At 44.4% G+C, this 20,530-nt stretch overlaps 2 protein-coding genes across 2 annotated transcripts in view; both read left to right on the top strand.

Annotated features, from left to right (window-relative positions):
* Positions 1-6,041, top strand: part of GBA2 (glucosylceramidase beta 2) — a 164,556-nt gene extending 158,515 nt beyond the window's left edge. The window contains exon 18 of the mRNA XM_088464578.1: positions 5,559-6,041. Within this exon, the coding sequence (XP_088320704.1) occupies positions 5,559-5,786 (228 nt within the window). The 3' untranslated portion in view covers positions 5,787-6,041. The remainder of the gene's footprint in view (positions 1-5,558) is intronic.
* Positions 5,841-20,310, top strand: LOC148439565 (uncharacterized). Its single transcript, XM_088464585.1, is given in 7 exon segments — positions 5,841-5,872; positions 12,157-12,441; positions 12,595-12,990; positions 13,144-13,296; positions 14,068-14,679; positions 14,681-15,397; positions 15,475-20,310. Coding segments are annotated over 7 exon segments (2,526 nt in total). The 3' UTR covers positions 15,806-20,310.
* Positions 20,311-20,530: the final 220 nt, after the last annotated feature.

The raw sequence follows: 20,530 nt of genomic DNA, 5'->3' as shown, positions 1-20,530 counted from the left end.
CAGAGGTTACTTCTCACCTACAGTGACACAGTCATATCCTGACATACCTGGTGCTACCACACTGATGGTGAGGATCATTCCGGCCCTACTGGAGGGCAGAGGTTACTCCTCACCTACAGTGACACCGTCATATCCTGACATAACTGGTGCTGCCACACTGATGGTAGGATCATTCCGCCCTGCTGGAAGGCAGAGGTTACTCCACACCTACAGTGACACAGTCATATCCTTACATACCTGGTGCTGCCACACTGATGGTGATAATCATTCCGGCCCTGCTGGAGGGCAGAGGTTACTCCTCACCTACAGTGACACAGTCATATCCTGACATACCTGGTGCTGCCACACTGATGGTGAGGATCATTCCGGCCCTGCTGGAGGGCAGAGGTTACTCCTCACCTACAGTGACACAGTCATATCCTGACATACCTGGTGCTGCCACACTGATGGTAGGATCATTCCGCCCTGCTGGAAGGCAGAGGTTACTCCTCACCTACAGTGACACAGTCATATCCTGACATACCTGGTGCTGCCACACTGATGGTAGGATCATTCCGCCCTGCTGGAAGGCAGAGGTTACTCCTCACCTACAGTGACACAGTCATATCCTGACATACCTGGTGCTGCCACACTGATGGTAGGATCATTCCGCCCTGCTGGAAGGCAGAGGTTACTCCTCACCTACAGTGACACAGTCATATCCTGACATACCTGGTGCTGCCACACTGATGGTGATAATCATTCCGGCCCTGCTGGAGGGCAGAGGTTACTCCTCACCTACAGTGACACAGTCATATCCTGACATACCTGGTGCTGCCACCCTGATGGTGAGTATCATTCCGGCCCTGCTGGAGGGCAGAGGTTACTCCTCACCTACAGTGACACCGTCATATCCTGACATACCTGGTGCTGCCTCACTGATGGTGAGGATCATTCCGGCCCTGCTGGAGGGCAGAGGTTACTCCTCACCTACAGTGACACCGTCATATCCTGACATACCTGGTGCTGCCACACTGATGGTGAGGATCATTCCGGCCCTGCTGGAGGGCAGAGGTTACTCCTCACCTACAGTGGCACAGTCATATCCTGACATACCTGGTGCTGCCACACTGATGGTGACGATCATTCCGGCCCTGCTGGAGGGCAGAGGTTACTCCTCACCTACGGTGACACCGTCATATCCTGACATAACTGGTGCTGCCACACTGATGGTGAGGATCATTCTGGCCCTACTGGAAGGCAGAGGTTACTCCTCACCCACTGTGACCGTCATATCCTGACATACCTGGTGCTGCCACACTGATGGTGAGGATCATTCCGGCCCTGCTGGAGGGCAGAGGTTACTCCTCACATACAGTGACACAGTCATATCCTGACATACCTGGTGCTACCACACAGATGGTGAGGATCATTCCGGCCCTACTGGAGGGCAGAGGTTACTCCTCACCTACAGTGACACCGTCATATCCTGACATACCTGGTGCTGCCACACTGATGGTGAGGATCATTCCGGCCCTGCTGGAGGGCAGAGGTTACTCCTCACCTACAGTGACACCGTCATATCCTGACATAACTGGTGCTGCCACACTGATGGTGAGGATCTTTCCTGGCCCTGCTGGAGGGCAGAGGTTACTCCTCACCTACAGTGACACCGTCGTATCCTGACATACCTGGTGCTACCACACTGATAATGAGGATCATTCCGGCCCTGCTGAAGGGCAGAGGTTACTCCTCACCTACAGTGACACAGTCATATCCTGACATACCTGGTGCTGCCACACTGATGGTGAGGATCATTCCGGCCCTGCTGGAAGGCAGAGGTTACTTCTCACCTACAGTGACAGTCATATCCTGACATACCTGGTGCTGCCACACTGATGGTGAGGATCATTCCGGCCCTGCTGGAGGGCAGAGGTTACTCCTCACCTACAGTGACACCGTCATATCCTGACATACCTGGTGCTGCCACACTGATGGTGAGGATCATTCCGGCCCTGCTGGAGGGCAGAGGTTACTCCTCACCTACAGTGACACCGTCATATCCTGACATAACTGGTGCTGCCACACTGATGGTGAGGATCTTTCCTGGCCCTGCTGGAGGGCAGAGGTTACTCCTCACCTACAGTGACACCGTCGTATCCTGACATACCTGGTGCTACCACACTGATAATGAGGATCATTCCGGCCCTGCTGAAGGGCAGAGGTTACTCCTCACCTACAGTGACAGTCATATCCTGACATACCTGGTGCTGCCACACTGATGGTGAGGATCATTCCGGCCCTGCTGGAAGGCAGAGGTTACTCCTCACCTACAGTGACACAGTCATATCCTGACATACCTGGTGTTACCACACTGATGGTGAGGATCATTCCGGCCCTGCTGGAGGGCAGAGGTTACTTCTCACCTACAGTGACACAGTCATATCCTGACATACCTGGTGTTACCACACTGATGGGTGAGGATCATTCCGGCCCTGCTGGAGGGCAGAGGTTACTCCTCACCTACAGTGACACAGTCATATCCTGACATACCTGGTGCTGCCACACTGATGGTGATGATCATTCCGGCCTTGCTGAAGGGCAGAGGTTACTCCTCACCTACAGTGACACAGTCATATCCTGACATACCTGGTGCTACCACACTGATGGTAGGATCATTCCGCCCTGCTGGAAGGCAGAGCTTACTCCTCACCTACAGTGACACAGTCATATCCTGACATACCTGGTGCTACCATACTGATGGTGAGGATCATTCCGGCCCTGCTGAAGGGCAGAGGTTACTCCTCACCTACAGTGACACAGTCATATCCTGACATACCTGGTGCTGCCACACTGATGGTGATGATCATTCCGGCCTTGCTGAAGGGCAGAGGTTACTCCTCACCTACAGTGACACAGTCATATCCTGACATACCTGGTGCTGCCACACTGATGGTAGGATCATTCCGCCCTGCTGGAAGGCAGAGCTTACTCCTCACCTACAGTGACACAGTCATATCCTGACATACCTGGTGCTACCATACTGATGGTGAGGATCATTCCGGCCCTGCTGAAGGGCAGAGGTTACTCCTCACCTACAGTGACACAGTCATATCCTGACATACCTGGTGCTGCCACACTGATGGTAGGATCATTCCGCCCTGCTGGAAGGCAGAGATTACTCCTCACCTACAGTGACACAGTCATATCCTGACATACCTGGTGCTGCCTCACTGATGGTGATAATCATTCCGGCCCTGCTGGAGGGCAGAGGTTACTCCTAACCTACAGTGACACAGTCATATCCTGACATACCTGGTGCTGCCACTCTGATGGTGAGGATCATTCCGGCCCTGCTGGAGGGCAGAGTTTACTCCTCACCTACAGTGACACAGTCATATCCTGACATACCTGGTGCTGTCACACGGATGGTGAGAATCATTCCGGCCCTGCTGAAGGGCAGAGGTTACTCCTCACCTACAGTGACACAGTCATATCCTGACATACCTGGTGCTGCCACACTGATGGTGAGGATCATTCCGGCCCTGCTGGAGTGCAGAGGTTTCTCCTCACCTACAGTGACACCGTCATATCCTGACATACCTGATGCTGCCACACTGATGGTGAGGATCATTCTGGCCCTGCTGGAAGGCAGAGGTTACTCCTCACCTTCTGTGACACAGTCATATCCTGACATACCTGGTGCTACCACACTGATGGTGAGGTTCATTCCGGTCCATCAAATGGGACTGGAGAAGTTCTAGCAACCTGTGCATCCATTAATCAATGCAAAACACACTGCAGTTGTGTCATTTAGGAAGCGGCACAAGAACTCTATCCTATGTATCATGAAATGTGATGTCCGGTCACTCACAGTCCTGATTGTGCACCTCCCTTGTCTTATCTAGTTGAGTCCTCTAAGCCTCTCCATGGTTATCAGACCTTTAGAGATGAGAAGAAGCCAGCAGAACAATTACACATGCCGTGGTAATTCATAGGGAATGATGAAGAAAAAATAGTGATGGTTCTATGTACAGCACCCGTCACTGCTACCAATTAGCTGATTAAGTGAGGTCCCGTATCAGCCCCACCAGGTCCATGTCTGACGTGCACCATATGATATAATTGTGATCTGAAGATGATCAAACTTTACTTTTTAGACTGAGGAAGTAAAATTTGTAACCGGGTCTTCTTAGGTGAATCTGTGGATCAATCATTAACGCCTGGCCCGTGGGTCAGCGATAGCATCGGAGGGGGCTGCAGGGGGCACATCCGACCCTCATGCTCAGATACAAAGCAGCCATTGGGAAGACTGATGTGCAACCTGGTAACCCCTGACTTCACCACCAGTCTCTAAATGTAAATAATTCTATATATATATTTTTAGGAATAAAAAACGAAACAGAGGAAGGAACAAGCTTTGTCCCAATTATTTTGATCACCGTAGTAAAGCCTACAGCTGGCTTATTCATTTTGTGCCAAGAGTTCCTAATTTATTTAGTCAAATCCTCTCTCTTCATCCCCAGATGAATGAGGACTAAATATAAGTCACCATCCATAATCAATATCCTCTACTACCCTATAAATCAGGGCCTACACCTCTTCTGACTAAGGTCTGGAGATAAGTTGAAGGCTCGGTATGGCCACTACCAGCATGTTGAATTCATTCTCTTTGCGTAATACCCTCCATTATGTTCTATACCTAGAAAATACCTTCATGTATTCCCACATCTTAGCGGAACATCTTCAGCCCATCTAGACAGTGTCACATCATGTTTGGGAACACATTCTATATGTCGGTCTCAGGAAATGCGACGTGTTCATCCATTTCCTAACTCCCCTCTTTCAAACAAAGGTGCCCCCATCTCTCTTGGTGCCTTGGTTGGGAAAAGCAGAGATTTATAATCCATCCCCATTGATTGGCATTGCTGGTTTTTTCAACTTTAACCTACGTCGGTGCCCAGCGCTTTGAGACCACTCCCACTTATTCTCCAGACTCCCCACCGGTGATTAATGCCGGTGAGGTGACGGTAATTTTTTTTTTTTTTTACGTGGATGACGGGTGGGACTTTTTATCCATCAGTTTAAAGATAAAAGCAGACGACGATTCCTCCTCCTCATCATCCGCTGGGGTCACTGTAGTGCACGCTGAGTAGTCACTATTTAGGTACAATAGGCATTTGTTTTTCATCATACCAAATACATCAGTGTATTCAGTGGGAAGACACATAATACTAACAGTATGTATATATTTCCCTCATCTAATCCATTTATGTGGGTTTATCCCTTATATTAAAGCCTAATAATGTAATGATGACTGGTATAGGTGACAGTCACGTATATTGACCTCTCCAAGTGTGGTAAATGAGTGTGTGTCTGAGGGGTCAGTTCTGAGGCCGTATTCTAGCTAGAGTCTCCGTTATTCCTCTGGGTCTCGGATAAATCCAATGTTCCCCACTCACCTCTTCCACTGACCATGTCCTGTCCTCATACAGCGCTGCAGGATTGTTTTATTTATAATGTTGAGACATTATGTATAATTGTGTACTGATGTGTGTCTTGCATTGTGCTGTTTGCAGGGGCTGCTGGAGGAAGGACTGATGACCGCAGAGGGCTGTTACCGTACTGTATGGGAGCGGCTGGGCATGTCCTTTCAGACACCAGAGGCATACTGCGAGAGGAAGGTCTACCGCTCCCTGGCGTACATGCGACCACTGAGTATTTGGGCGATGCAGCTAGCACTGGAAGAAAAAGCTCGCGGGAAAACTCCAGGAGCTGCTAATGGAGAACCGCAAAGATCGCTATAATTTCTAGTTGCCAAGTGACTGCCCTAAAACCTCTCACACAGTATAGACTGCTACATGGATGGAAGAGGCTATCCTTCTCTCAGATTGTAAATGGAGATGAATATACATCTTGCCATGATTCCTCCATAACCTCTCCATAATTTCCACAGTAGCTAAAAATTGTATTCATCTAAAATTTGCCATTTTGCATTTATTTACCTGACACAGGGCTTATAATATTTGGGTTCTGTGTAATATAGACTCTAAGGAGAGGGAGTTCAGGGAGTACATGCTGTAACTGTCCCTTTTCTACCTCTTTATGTCATTTTGTCCCTCTTGGCTACTTTATACCAGCATTGGTGGCAGCAGTGGGATATTTGTCTGTCTACAAGTCTTTAGAGTTTCACAGTGCTGCTCTTACTCTTGTGTGTATAGAGAATACAATGCTGCTCAATTTGATGTTTTAATCACTGAAAGGTATAAAATTGAGGCTGACCGGAATAGCATATGCATAATGAATAGTTTTAGTCTGTTTATGTTGTTAGTGACAATGGTTCTTCTGGCTGCCTGTTTTCTCTAATGATGGCAGTGATGGTCATTGGTAAAAAATGACGAATTGATAATTGCAGAGTTTTCAGGTTAGTATCATGAAACAGGAGAGTTTGCTAGAGGTAAATAATATAACTGCTTTCCCCGTATAATACAATCTCCTCTCTGATCAGTGTTATAGTGACTCCTGTATTCTATACGCTCCACACTCTTACTGTACAGCACAATCCTCTCTGTATCACACTCTTACTGTACAGCACAATCCTCTCTGTATCACACTCTTACTGTACAGCACAATCCTCTCTGTATCACACTCTTACTGTACAGCACAATCCTCTCTGTATCACACTCTTACTGTACAGTACAATCCTCTCTGTATCACACTCTTACTGTACAGCACAATCCTCTCTGTATCACACTCTTACTGTACAGTACAATCCTCTCTGTATCACACTCTTACTGTACAGTACAATCCTCTCTGTATCACACTCTTACTGTACAGCACAATCCTCTCTGTATCACACTCTTACTGTACAGTACAATCCTCTCTGTATCACACTCTTACTGTACAGCACAATCCTCTCTGTATCACACTCTTACTGTACAGCACAATCCTCTCTGTATCACACTCTTACTGTACAGCACAATCCTCTCTGTATCACACTCTTACTGTACAGCACAATCCTCTCTGTATCACACTCTTACTGTACAGCACAATCCTCTCTGTATCACACTCTTACTGTACAGTACAATCCTCTCTGTATCACACTCTTACTGTACAGTACAATCCTCTCTGTATCACACTCTTACTGTACAGCACAATCCTCTCTGTATCACACTCTTACTGTACAGCACAATCCTCTCTGTATCACACTCTTACTGTACAGCACAATCCTCTCTGTATCACACTCTTACTGTACAGCACAATCCTCTCTGTATCACACTCTTACTGTACAGCACAATCCTCTCTGTATCACACTCTTACTGTACAGCACAATCCTCTCTGTATCACACTCTTACTGTACAGCACAATCCTCTCTGTATCACACTCTTACTGTACAGCACAATCCTCTCTGTATCACACTCTTACTGTACAGCACAATCCTCTCTGTATCACACTCTTACTGTACAGCACAATCCTCTCTGTATCACACTCTTACTGTACAGCACAATCCTCTCTGTATCACACTCTTACTGTACAGCACAATCCTCTCTGTATCACACTCTTACTGTACAGCACAATCCTCTCTGTATCACACTCTTACTGTACAGCACAATCCTCTCTGTATCACACTCTTACTGTACAGTACAATCCTCTCTGTATCACACTCTTACTGTACAGCACAATCCTCTCTGTATCACACTCTTACTGTACAGCACAATCCTCTCTGTATCACACTCTTACTGTACAGCACAATCCTCTCTGTATCACACTCTTACTGTACAGCACAATCCTCTCTGTATCACACTCTTACTGTACAGCACAATCCTCTCTGTATCACACTCTTACTGTACAGTACAATCCTCTCTGTATCACACTCTTACTGTACAGTACAATCCTCTCTGTATCACACTCTTACTGTACAGCACAATCCTCTCTGTATCACACTCTTACTGTACAGCACAATCCTCTCTGTATCACACTCTTACTGTACAGCACAATCCTCTCTGTATCACACTCTTACTGTACAGCACAATCCTCTCTGTATCACACTCTTACTGTACAGCACAATCCTCTCTGTATCACACTCTTACTGTACAGCACAATCCTCTCTGTATCACACTCTTACTGTACAGCACAATCCTCTCTGTATCACACTCTTACTGTACAGCACAATCCTCTCTGTATCACACTCTTACTGTACAGCACAATCCTCTCTGTATCACACTCTTACTGTACAGCACAATCCTCTCTGTATCACACTCTTACTGTACAGCACAATCCTCTCTGTATCACACTCTTACTGTACAGCACAATCCTCTCTGTATCACACTCTTACTGTACAGTACAATCCTCTCTGTATCACACTCTTACTGTACAGCACAATCCTCTCTGTATCACACTCTTACTGTACAGCACAATCCTCTCTGTATCACACTCTTACTGTACAGCACAATCCTCTCTGTATCACACTCTTACTGTACAGCACAATCCTCTCTGTATCACACTCTTACTGTACAGCACAATCCTCTCTGTATCACACTCTTACTGTACAGCACAATCCTCTCTGTATCACACTCTTACTGTACAGCACAATCCTCTCTGTATCACACTCTTACTGTACAGCACAATCCTCTCTGTATCACACTCTTACTGTACAGCACAATCCTCTCTGTATCACACTCTTACTGTACAGCACAATCCTCTCTGTATCACACTCTTACTGTACAGCACAATCCTCTCTGTATCACACTCTTACTGTACAGCACAATCCTCTCTGTATCACACTCTTACTGTACAGCACAATCCTCTCTGTATCACACTCTTACTGTACAGCACAATCCTCTCTGTATCACACTCTTACTGTACAGCACAATCCTCTCTGTATCACACTCTTACTGTACAGCACAATCCTCTCTGTATCACACTCTTACTGTACAGCACAATCCTCTCTGTATCACACTCTTACTGTACAGCACAATCCTCTCTGTATCACACTCTTACTGTACAGTACAATCCTCTCTGTATCACACTCTTACTGTACAGTACAATCCTCTCTGTATCACACTCTTACTGTACAGCACAATCCTCTCTGTATCACACTCTTACTGTACAGCACAATCCTCTCTGTATCACACTCTTACTGTACAGCACAATCCTCTCTGTATCACACTCTTACTGTACAGCACAATCCTCTCTGTATCACACTCTTACTGTACAGCACAATCCTCTCTGTATCACACTCTTACTGTACAGCACAATCCTCTCTGTATCACACTCTTACTGTACAGTACAATCCTCTCTGTATCACACTCTTACTGTACAGTACAATCCTCTCTGTATCACACTCTTACTGTACAGCACAATCCTCTCTGTATCACACTCTTACTGTACAGCACAATCCTCTCTGTATCACACTCTTACTGTACAGCACAATCCTCTCTGTATCACACTCTTACTGTACAGCACAATCCTCTCTGTATCACACTCTTACTGTACAGCACAATCCTCTCTGTATCACACTCTTACTGTACAGCACAATCCTCTCTGTATCACACTCTTACTGTACAGCACAATCCTCTCTGTATCACACTCTTACTGTACAGCACAATCCTCTCTGTATCACACTCTTACTGTACAGCACAATCCTCTCTGTATCACACTCTTACTGTACAGCACAATCCTCTCTGTATCACACTCTTACTGTACAGCACAATCCTCTCTGTATCACACTCTTACTGTACAGCACAATCCTCTCTGTATCACACTCTTACTGTACAGTACAATCCTCTCTGTATCACACTCTTACTGTACAGCACAATCCTCTCTGTATCACACTCTTACTGTACAGCACAATCCTCTCTGTATCACACTCTTACTGTACAGCACAATCCTCTCTGTATCACACTCTTACTGTACAGCACAATCCTCTCTGTATCACACTCTTACTGTACAGCACAATCCTCTCTGTATCACACTCTTACTGTACAGCACAATCCTCTCTGTATCACACTCTTACTGTACAGCACAATCCTCTCTGTATCACACTCTTACTGTACAGCACAATCCTCTCTGTATCACACTCTTACTGTACAGCACAATCCTCTCTGTATCACACTCTTACTGTACAGCACAATCCTCTCTGTATCACACTCTTACTGTACAGCACAATCCTCTCTGTATCACACTCTTACTGTACAGCACAATCCTCTCTGTATCACACTCTTACTGTACAGCACAATCCTCTCTGTATCACACTCTTACTGTACAGCACAATCCTCTCTGTATCACACTCTTACTGTACAGCACAATCCTCTCTGTATCACACTCTTACTGTACAGCACAATCCTCTCTGTATCACACTCTTACTGTACAGCACAATCCTCTCTGTATCACACTCTTACTGTACAGCACAATCCTCTCTGTATCACACTCTTACTGTACAGCACAATCCTCTCTGTATCACACTCTTACTGTACAGCACAATCCTCTCTGTATCACACTCTTACTGTACAGCACAATCCTCTCTGTATCACACTCTTACTGTACAGCACAATCCTCTCTGTATCACACTCTTACTGTACAGCACAATCCTCTCTGTATCACACTCTTACTGTACAGCACAATCCTCTCTGTATCACACTCTTACTGTACAGCACAATCCTCTCTGTATCACACTCTTACTGTACAGCACAATCCTCTCTGTATCACACTCTTACTGTACAGCACAATCCTCTCTGTATCACACTCTTACTGTACAGCACAATCCTCTCTGTATCACACTCTTACTGTACAGCACAATCCTCTCTGTATCACACTCTTACTGTACAGCACAATCCTCTCTGTATCACACTCTTACTGTACAGCACAATCCTCTCTGTATCACACTCTTACTGTACAGCACAATCCTCTCTGTATCACACTCTTACTGTACAGCACAATCCTCTCTGTATCACACTCTTACTGTACAGCACAATCCTCTCTGTATCACACTCTTACTGTACAGCACAATCCTCTCTGTATCACACTCTTACTGTACAGCACAATCCTCTCTGTATCACACTCTTACTGTACAGCACAATCCTCTCTGTATCACACTCTTACTGTACAGTGGCTCCCATATTATGTAACCTCTTTTTGCTTCTGCACAATACAGTCCCGTCTGACTCACTCTAAACTGGGCAGTGTTATTGCATTTAGTGTATTACATACCCTCCTCAATCTGTACAGTGTAACGCTCTGTACACTGGCCAGCATTATTGTGTCTCTGCATTGTATAACCTCCTCCCGCTGCTGCACTGTATAATATGCTGAACACTGGGCAGTGTTATTGTGGTTTCTGTATTTTATACTCTCCTCTGTACAGTAAAACCTCTGACATGCTCTACACTGGCCAGTATTATTGTGGCTCTTGTATTATATACCCTCCTTCTCGCTGTACAGTATAATCTCCTATTGCGGTTCCTGTATTATATACCCTCCATCTGCTGGCTGTACAATCCTCACACTCTAAAGAGTATGCTTCTGCTGTATAGTATAATCTGTATAACATGCTGTAGTGTGGACAGTATTACTGGGGCTCCTGTATTATATATCCTCCTACTGTACAGTATAATCATCTGTATAACATGCTATAGTGTGGACAGTATTACTGGGGATCCTGTATTATATGTTCTCCTCATACTGTACAGTATAATCATCTGTATAACATTATGTAGTGTGGACAGTATTACTGGGGATCCTGTATTATATGTTCTCCTCATACTGTACAGTATAATCATCTGTATAACATGCTGTAGTGTGGATATTATTACTGGGGCTCCTGTATTATATCCTCCTACTGTACAGTATAATCATCTGTATAACATGCTGTAGTGTGGACAGTGTTACTGGGGCTCCTGTATTATATATCCTCCTACTGTACAGTATAATCATCTGTATAACACGCTGTAGTGTGGACAGTGTTACTGGGGCTCCTGTATTATATCCTCCTACTGTACAGTATAATCATCTGTATAACACGCTGTAGTGTGGACAGTGTTACTGGGGCTCCTGTATTATATCCTCCTACTGTACAGTATAATCATCTGTATAACACGCTGTAGTGTGGATATTATTACTGGGGCTCCTGTATTATATCCTCCTACTGTACAGTATAATCATCTGTATAACACGCTGTAGTGTGGATATTATTACTGGGGCTCCTGTATTATATATCCTCCTCCTACTGTACAGTATAATCATCTGTATAACATGCTGTAGTGTGGATATTATTACTGGGGCTCCTGTATTATATATCCTCCTACTGTACAGTATAATCATCTGTATAACATGCTGTAGTGTGGATATTATTACTGGGGCTCCTGTATTATATATCCTCCTACTGTACAGTATAATCATCTGTATAACATGCTGTAGTGTGGATATTATTACTGGGGCTCCTGTATTATATCCTCCTACTGTACAGTATAATCATCTGTATAACATGCTGTAGTGTGGATAGTGTTACTGGGGCTCCTGTATTATATCCTCCTACTGTACAGTATAATCATCTGTATAACATGCTGTAGTGTGAATATTATTACTGGGGCTCCTGTATTATATCCTCCTACTGTACAGTATAATCATCTGTATAACACGCTGTAGTGTGGATATTATTACTGGGGCTCCTGTATTATATATCCTCCTCCTACTGTACAGTATAATCATCTGTATAACATGCTGTAGTGTGGATATTATTACTGGGGCTCCTGTATTATATATCCTCCTACTGTACAGTATAATCATCTGTATAACATGCTGTAGTGTGGATATTATTACTGGGGCTCCTGTATTATATGTTCTCCTCATACTGTACAGTATAATCATCTGTATAACATGCTGTAGTGTGGATATTATTACTGGGGCTCCTGTATTATATGTTCTCCTCATACTGTACAGTATAATCATCTGTATAACATGCTGTAGTGTGGATATTATTACTGGGGCTCCTGTATTATATCCTCCTACTGTACAGTATAATCATCTGTATAACATGCTGTAGTGTGGATAGTGTTACTGGGGCTCCTGTATTATATCCTCCTACTGTACAGTATAATCATCTGTATAACATGCTGTAGTGTGAATATTATTACTGGGGCTCCTGTATTATATCCTCCTACTGTACAGTATAATCATCTGTATAACATGCTGTAGTGTGGATATTATTACTGGGGCTCCTGTATTATACATCCTCCTACTGTACAGTATAATCATCTGTATAACATCCTGTAGTGTGGATAGTGTTACTGGGGCTCCTGTATTATATCCTCCTACTGTACAGTATAATCATCTGTATAACATGCTGTAGTGTGGACAGTATTACTGGGGCTCCTGTATTATACATCCTCCTACTGTACAGTATAATCATCTGTATAACATGCTGTAGTGTGGATATTATTACTGGGGCTCCTGTATTATATCCTCCTACTGTACAGTATAATCATCTGTATAACATGCTGTAGTGTGGATATTATTACTGGGGCTCCTGTATTATATATCCTCCTACTGTACAGTATAATCATCTGTATAACATGCTGTAGTGTGGATATTATTACTGGGGCTCCTGTATTATATATCCTCCTACTGTACAGTATAATCATCTGTATAACATGCTGTAGTGTGGATATTATTACTGGGGCTCCTGTATTATATCCTCCTACTGTACAGTATAATCATCTGTATAACATGCTGTAGTGTGGATATTATTACTGGGGCTCCTGTATTATATATCCTCCTACTGTACAGTATAATCATCTGTATAACATGCTGTAGTGTGGATATTATTACTGGGGCTCCTGTATTATATCCTCCTACTGTACAGTATAATCATCTGTATAACATGCTGTAGTGTGGATATTATTACTGGGGCTCCTGTATTATATCCTCCTACTGTACAGTATAATCATCTGTATAACATGCTGTAGTGTGGATATTATTACTGGGGCTCCTGTATTATACATCCTCCTACTGTACAGTATAATCATCTGTATAACATGCTGTAGTGTGGACAGTGTTACTGGGGCTCCTGTATTATATCCTCCTACTGTACAGTATAATCATCTGTATAACATGCTGTAGTGTGGACAGTATTACTGGGGCTCCTGTATTATACATCCTCCTACTGTACAGTATAATCATCTGTATAACATGCTGTAGTGTGGATATTATTACTGGGGCTCCTGTATTCTATATCCTCCTACTGTACAGTATAATCATCTGTATAACATGCTGTAGTGTGGATATTATTACTGGGGCTCCTGTATTATATATCCTCCTCCTACTGTACAGTATAATCATCTGTATAACATGCTGTAGTGTGGATATTATTACTGGGGCTCCTGTATTCTATATCCTCCTACTGTACAGTATAATCATCTGTATAACATGCTGTAGTGTGGATATTATTACTGGGGCTCCTGTATTATATATCCTCCTACTGTACAGTATAATCATCTGTATAACATGCTGTAGTGTGGATATTATTACTGGGGCTCCTGTATTATATATCCTCCTACTGTACAGTATAATCATCTGTATAACATGCTGTAGTGTGGATATTATTACTGGGGCTCCTGTATTATATATCCTCCTACTGTACAGTATAATCATCTGTATAACATCCTGTAGTGTGGACAGTGTTACTGGGGCTCCTGTATTATATCCTCCTACTGTACAGTATAATCATCTGTATAACATGCTGTAGTGTGGACAGTATTACTGGGGCTCCTGTATTATACATCCTCCTACTGTACAGTATAATCATCTGTATAACATGCTGTAGTGTGGATATTATTACTGGGGCTCCTGTATTATATATCCTCCTACTGTACAGTATAATCATCTGTATAACATGCTGTAGTGTGGATATTATTACTGGGGCTCCTGTATTATATATCCTCCTACTGTACAGTATAATCATCTGTATAACATGCTGTAGTGTGGATATTATTACTGGGGCTCCTGTATTATATATCCTCCTCCTACTGTACAGTATAATCATCTGTATAACATTATGTAGTGTGGACAGTGTTACTGGGGCTCCTGTATTATATGTTCTCCTCATACTGTACAGTATAATCATCTGTATAACACACTGTAGTGTGGATATTATTACTGGGGATCCTGTATTATATATCCTCCTATTGTACAGTATAATCATCTGTATAACATCCTGTAGTGTGGATATTATTACTGGGGCTCCTGTATTATACATCCTCCTACTGTACAGTATAATCATCTGTATAACATGCTGTAGTGTGGATATTATTACTGGGGCTCCTGTATTATATATCCTCCTACTGTACAGTATAATCATCTGTATAACATGCTGTAGTGTGGACAGTATTACTGGGGCTCCTGTATTATATCCTCCTACTGTACAGTATAATCATCTGTATAACATGCTGTAGTGTGGATATTATTACTGGGGCTCCTGTATTATATCCTCCTACTGTACAGTATAATCATCTGTATAACACGCTGTAGTGTGGACAGTGTTACTGGGGCTCCTGTATTATATATCCTCCTACTGTACAGTATAATCATCCGTATAACATGCTGTAGTGTGGAAAGTATTACTGGGACTCCTGTATTATATATCCTCCTGCTGTACAGTATAATCATCTGTATAACATGCTGTAGTGTGGATAGTGTTCCTGGGGCTCCTGTATTATACATCCTACTACTACTGTACAGTATAATCATCTGTGTAATATGCTGTAGTGTGGACAGTATTACTGGGGTTACTGTATTATATATCTTGGCCATCGCATCTGTAGCTGTACTGTAGCATGTTATACTGGCCTTCGTCTCTGCAGCTGTACTGTAGCATGTTATACTGACCATCGCCTCTGCAGCTGTACTGTAGCATGTTATACTGGCCATAGCCTCTGTAGCTGTACTGTAGCATGTTATACTGGCCATCACCTCTGCAGCTGTACTGTAGCATGTTATACTGGCCATCGCCTCTGTAGCTGTACTGTACTGTAGCATGTTATACTGGCCATCGCCTCGCAGCATGTTATACTGGCCATCGCCTCTGCAGCTGTACTGTACTGTAGCATGTTATACTGGCCATCGCCTCTGCAGCTGTACTGTACTGCATCATATTATACTGGCCATCGCTTCTGCAGCTGTACTGTACTGCAGCATGTTATACTGGCCATCGGCTCGCAGTGTGTTATATACTGGCCTTCGTCTCTGCAGCTGTACTGTACCATGTTATACTGGCCATCGCCTCTGTAGCTGTACTGTAGCATGTTATACTGGCCATCACCTCTGCAGCTGTACTGTACTGTAGCATGTTATACTGGCCTTGGTCTCTACAGCTGTACTGTAGCATGTTATGCTGACCATCGCCTCTGCAGCTGTACTGTACTGTAGCATGTTATACTGACCATCGGCTCGCAGTGTGTTATATACTGGCCTTCGTCTCTGCAGCTGTACTGTACCATGTTATACTGGCCATCGCCTCTGTAGCTGTACTGTAGCATGTTATACTGGCCATCACCTCTGCAGCTGTACTGTAGCATGTTATACTGACCATCGCCTCTGCAGCTGTACTGTAGCATGTTATACTGGCCATCGCCTCTGTAGCTGTACTGTAGCATGTTATACTGGCCATCGCCTCTGCAGCTGTACTGTAGCATGTTATACTGGCCATCGCCTCTGCAGCTGTACTGTAGCATGTTATACTGGCCATCGCCTCTGTAGCTGTACTGTAGCATGTTATACTGGCCATCGCCTCTGTAGCTGTACTGTAGCATGTTATACTGGCCATCGCCTCTGCAGCTGTACTGCAGCTGTACTGTACTGTAGCATGTTATACTGGCCATCACCTCTGCAGCTGTACTGTACTGCTTCATATTATACTGGCCATCGCCTCTGCAGCTGTACTGTACTGTAGCATGTTATACTGGCCATCACCTCTGCAGCTGTACTGTAGCATGTTATACTGGCCATCACCTCTGCAGCTGTACTGTAGCATGTTATACTGGCCATCGCCTCTGCAGCTGTACTGTACTGCAGCAAGTTATACTGGCCATCGCCTCTGCAGCTGTACTGCATCATGTTATACTGGCCATCACCTCTGCAGCTGTACTGTACTGTAGCAAGTTATACTGGCCATCGCCTCTGCAGCTGTACTGCATCATGTTATACTGGCCATCACCTCTGCAGCTGTACTGTACTGTAGCATGTTATACTGGCTATCGCCTCTGCAGCTGTACTGTACTGCATCATATTATACTGACCATTGCCTCTGCAGCTGTACTGTACTGTAGCATGTTATACTGACCATCGCCTCTGCAGCTGTACTGTACTGTAGCATGTTATACTGGCCATCGCCTCTGCAGCTGTACTGTACTGCATCATATTATACTGACCATCGCCTCTGCAGCTGTACTGTACTGTACTGTAGCATGTTATACTGACCATCGCCTCTGCAGCTGTACTGTACTGCATCATGTTATACTTGCCATCACCTCTGCAGCTGTACTGTACTGTACTGTAGCATGTTATACTGACCATCGCCTCTGCAGCTGTACTGTACTGTAGCATGTTATACTGGCCATCGCCTCTGCAGCTGTACTGTACTGCATCATGTTATACTTGCCATCACCTCTGCAGCTGTACTGTACTGTAGCATGTTATACTGGCCATCACCTCTGCAGCTGTACTGTACTGTAGCATGTTATACTGGCTGTATCTGGCAGCTGTACTGTAGCATGTTATACTGGCCATCGCCTCTGCAGCTGTACTGTACTGTAGCATGTTATACTGGCTGTATCTGGCAGCTGTACTGTAGCATGTTATACTGGCCATCGCCTCTGCAGCTGTACTGTACGGTAGCATGTTATACTGACCATCGCCTCTGTAGATGAGCATGTTATACTGGCCATCGCCTCTGTAGCTGTACTGTAGCAGTATAATCATCTGTGTAATATGCTGTAGTGTGGACAGTATTACTGGGGTTACTGTATTATATATCTTGGCCATCGCCTCTGCAGCTATACTGTACTGCATCATATTATACTGACCATCGCCTCTGCAGCTGTACTGTACTGTAGCATGTTATACTGGCTGTATCTGGCAGCTGTACTGTAGCATGTTATACTGGCCATCGCCTCTGCAGCTGTACTGTACTGTAGCATGTTATACTAACCATCGCATCTGTAGCTGTACTGTACTGTAGCATGTTATACTGACCATCGCCTCTGTAGTTGTACTGTACTGCATCATATTATACTGACCATCGCCTCTGCTGCTGTACTGTACTGTAGCATGTTATACTGACCATCGCCTCTGCAGCTGTACTGTACTGTAGCATGTTATACTGACCATCGCCTCTGCAGCTGTACTGTACTGTAGCATGTTATACTGGCTGTATCTGGCAGCTGTACTGTAGCATGTTATACTGACCATCGGCTCGCAGTGTGTTATATACTGGCCTTCGTCTCTGCAGCTGTACTGTACCATGTTATACTGGCCATCGCCTCTGCAGATGTACTGTACTGTAGCATGTTATACTGACCATCGCCTCTGCTGCTGTACTGTACTGTAGCATGTTATACTGACCATCGCCTCTGCAGCTGTACTGTACTGTAGCATGTTATACTGACCATCGCCTCTGCAGCTGTACTGTACTGTAGCATGTTATACTGACCATCGCCTCTGTAGTTGTACTGTACTGCATCATATTATACTGACCATCGCCTCTGCAGCTGTACTGTACTGTAGCATGTTATACTGGCCATCGCCTCTGCAGCTGTACTGTACTGTAGCATGTTATACTGGCTGTATCTGGCAGCTGTACTGTAGCATGTTATACTGGCCATCGCCTCTGCAGCTGTACTGTACGGTAGCATGTTATACTGACCATCGCCTCTGTAGATGAGCATGTTATACTGGCCATCGCCTCTGTAGCTGTACTGTAGCAGTATAATCATCTGTGTAATATGCTGTAGTGTGGACAGTATTACTGGGGTTACTGTATTATATATCTTGGCCATCGCCTCTGCAGCTATACTGTACTGCAGCATGTTATACTGACCATCGCATCTGTAGCTGTACTGTACTGTAGCATGTTATACTGGCCATCGCCTCTGCAGCTGTACTGTACTGTAGCATGTTATACTGGCCATCGCCTCTGCAGCTGTACTGTACTGTAGCATGTTATACTGACCATCGCCTCTGCAGCTGTACTGTACTGTAGCATGTTATACTGGCCATCGCCTCTGCAGCTGTACTGTACTGTAGCATGTTATACTGACCATCGCCTCTGCAGCTGTACTGTACTGTAGCATGTTATACTGACCATCGCCTCTGCAGCTGTACTGTACTGTAGCATGTTATACTGACCATCGCCTCTGCAGCTGTACTGCACTGTAGCATGTTATACTGACCATCGCCTCTGCAGCTGTACTGTACTGTAGCATGTTATACTGACCATCGCCTCTGCAGCTGTACTGTACTGTAGCATGTTATACTGGCTGTATCTGGCAGCAGACATATTCTCGCACAGACATTGTTGCACATTTCATATTACAGACCCATGATGCACATATGTTATATGACCCATAGAAGACGGGAGCTTATGATTTATTTCATTTTAAATGTTTTATCTAATTTTGGTATCTTTGGGCGTGATTCAGAGCTGGGAATAGAGTAAGATAGAGCCAGTGAATGTGCCCCTCGTTACTGCGGGGGAGCTGGATGTAATATGTGCAGAGAGTTTAGATTTGGGAGGGGGGTGTCCATACTGACAACTAAATTGCAGTGTATAATAAAGCTGTGCAGGTTTTGTGGGCTACATGCAAAAGCAGCCAGTATTTACCCTGCATGCCAAACAAGTATATATGTTGCATTGCCACATGGTTTGTCCAGGTGCCCAGTTACTTTTTATATCTTACTCTATTCCTAAACGTGAATCAGGCCCCTTTGTCTGTATCAGTTGTATATTCCCACCCCAGGGGACACATGCTGGCGTCACTCCACCCCTCTTATGGGAATTTTAGTTTTTGACTTTGGCTTCTTTGTTTTTTACATGTCCTGCTGCTTTATGTTGGAATTCCAGATGACACTTTGCAGGTAGACACAACAATTGTCAGCGTTGCGCTGGTGAAGAGCTCAGCGCACACATGAAGGCTGAACGTCCACCATATTTTGCATGTTGGCACGATCACAGCTGATAGTGTTGTATAGACACCTCGACCTCCTCCTAAAGAGCCATTTCCTGCGCCTGCTCTGTATATGACGCATTGTAATCACTTCTTCTGGTTGGACAGTAATAAATGTGCGATCATCTTTTCCTGTCTCCTGTGTACTTGCCTCAAGCTGTTGATCTTTGGGTCTGAAACATGTCCCGACTGACGTTTCTGTGGTGTGTTGGACCAGAGACATAATGGAGTATATATAATAAGTTGTGGCTGGAAACAATAGTAATTATAAAATCAGGGGTGATCTGCATTTTATATTATTTATTACCCTTTTAACCATTTGCCTGGTGTGGTCACTT

The sequence above is a fragment of the Taudactylus pleione genome, unplaced genomic scaffold (assembly GCF_031769625.1).
Source record: "Taudactylus pleione unplaced genomic scaffold, aTauple2 ptg001693l, whole genome shotgun sequence".
NCBI lineage: Eukaryota > Metazoa > Chordata > Amphibia > Anura > Myobatrachidae > Taudactylus > Taudactylus pleione.
Note: the sequence above shows the minus strand (reverse complement) of the source record. Positions and strands in the feature narration are given on the sequence as shown.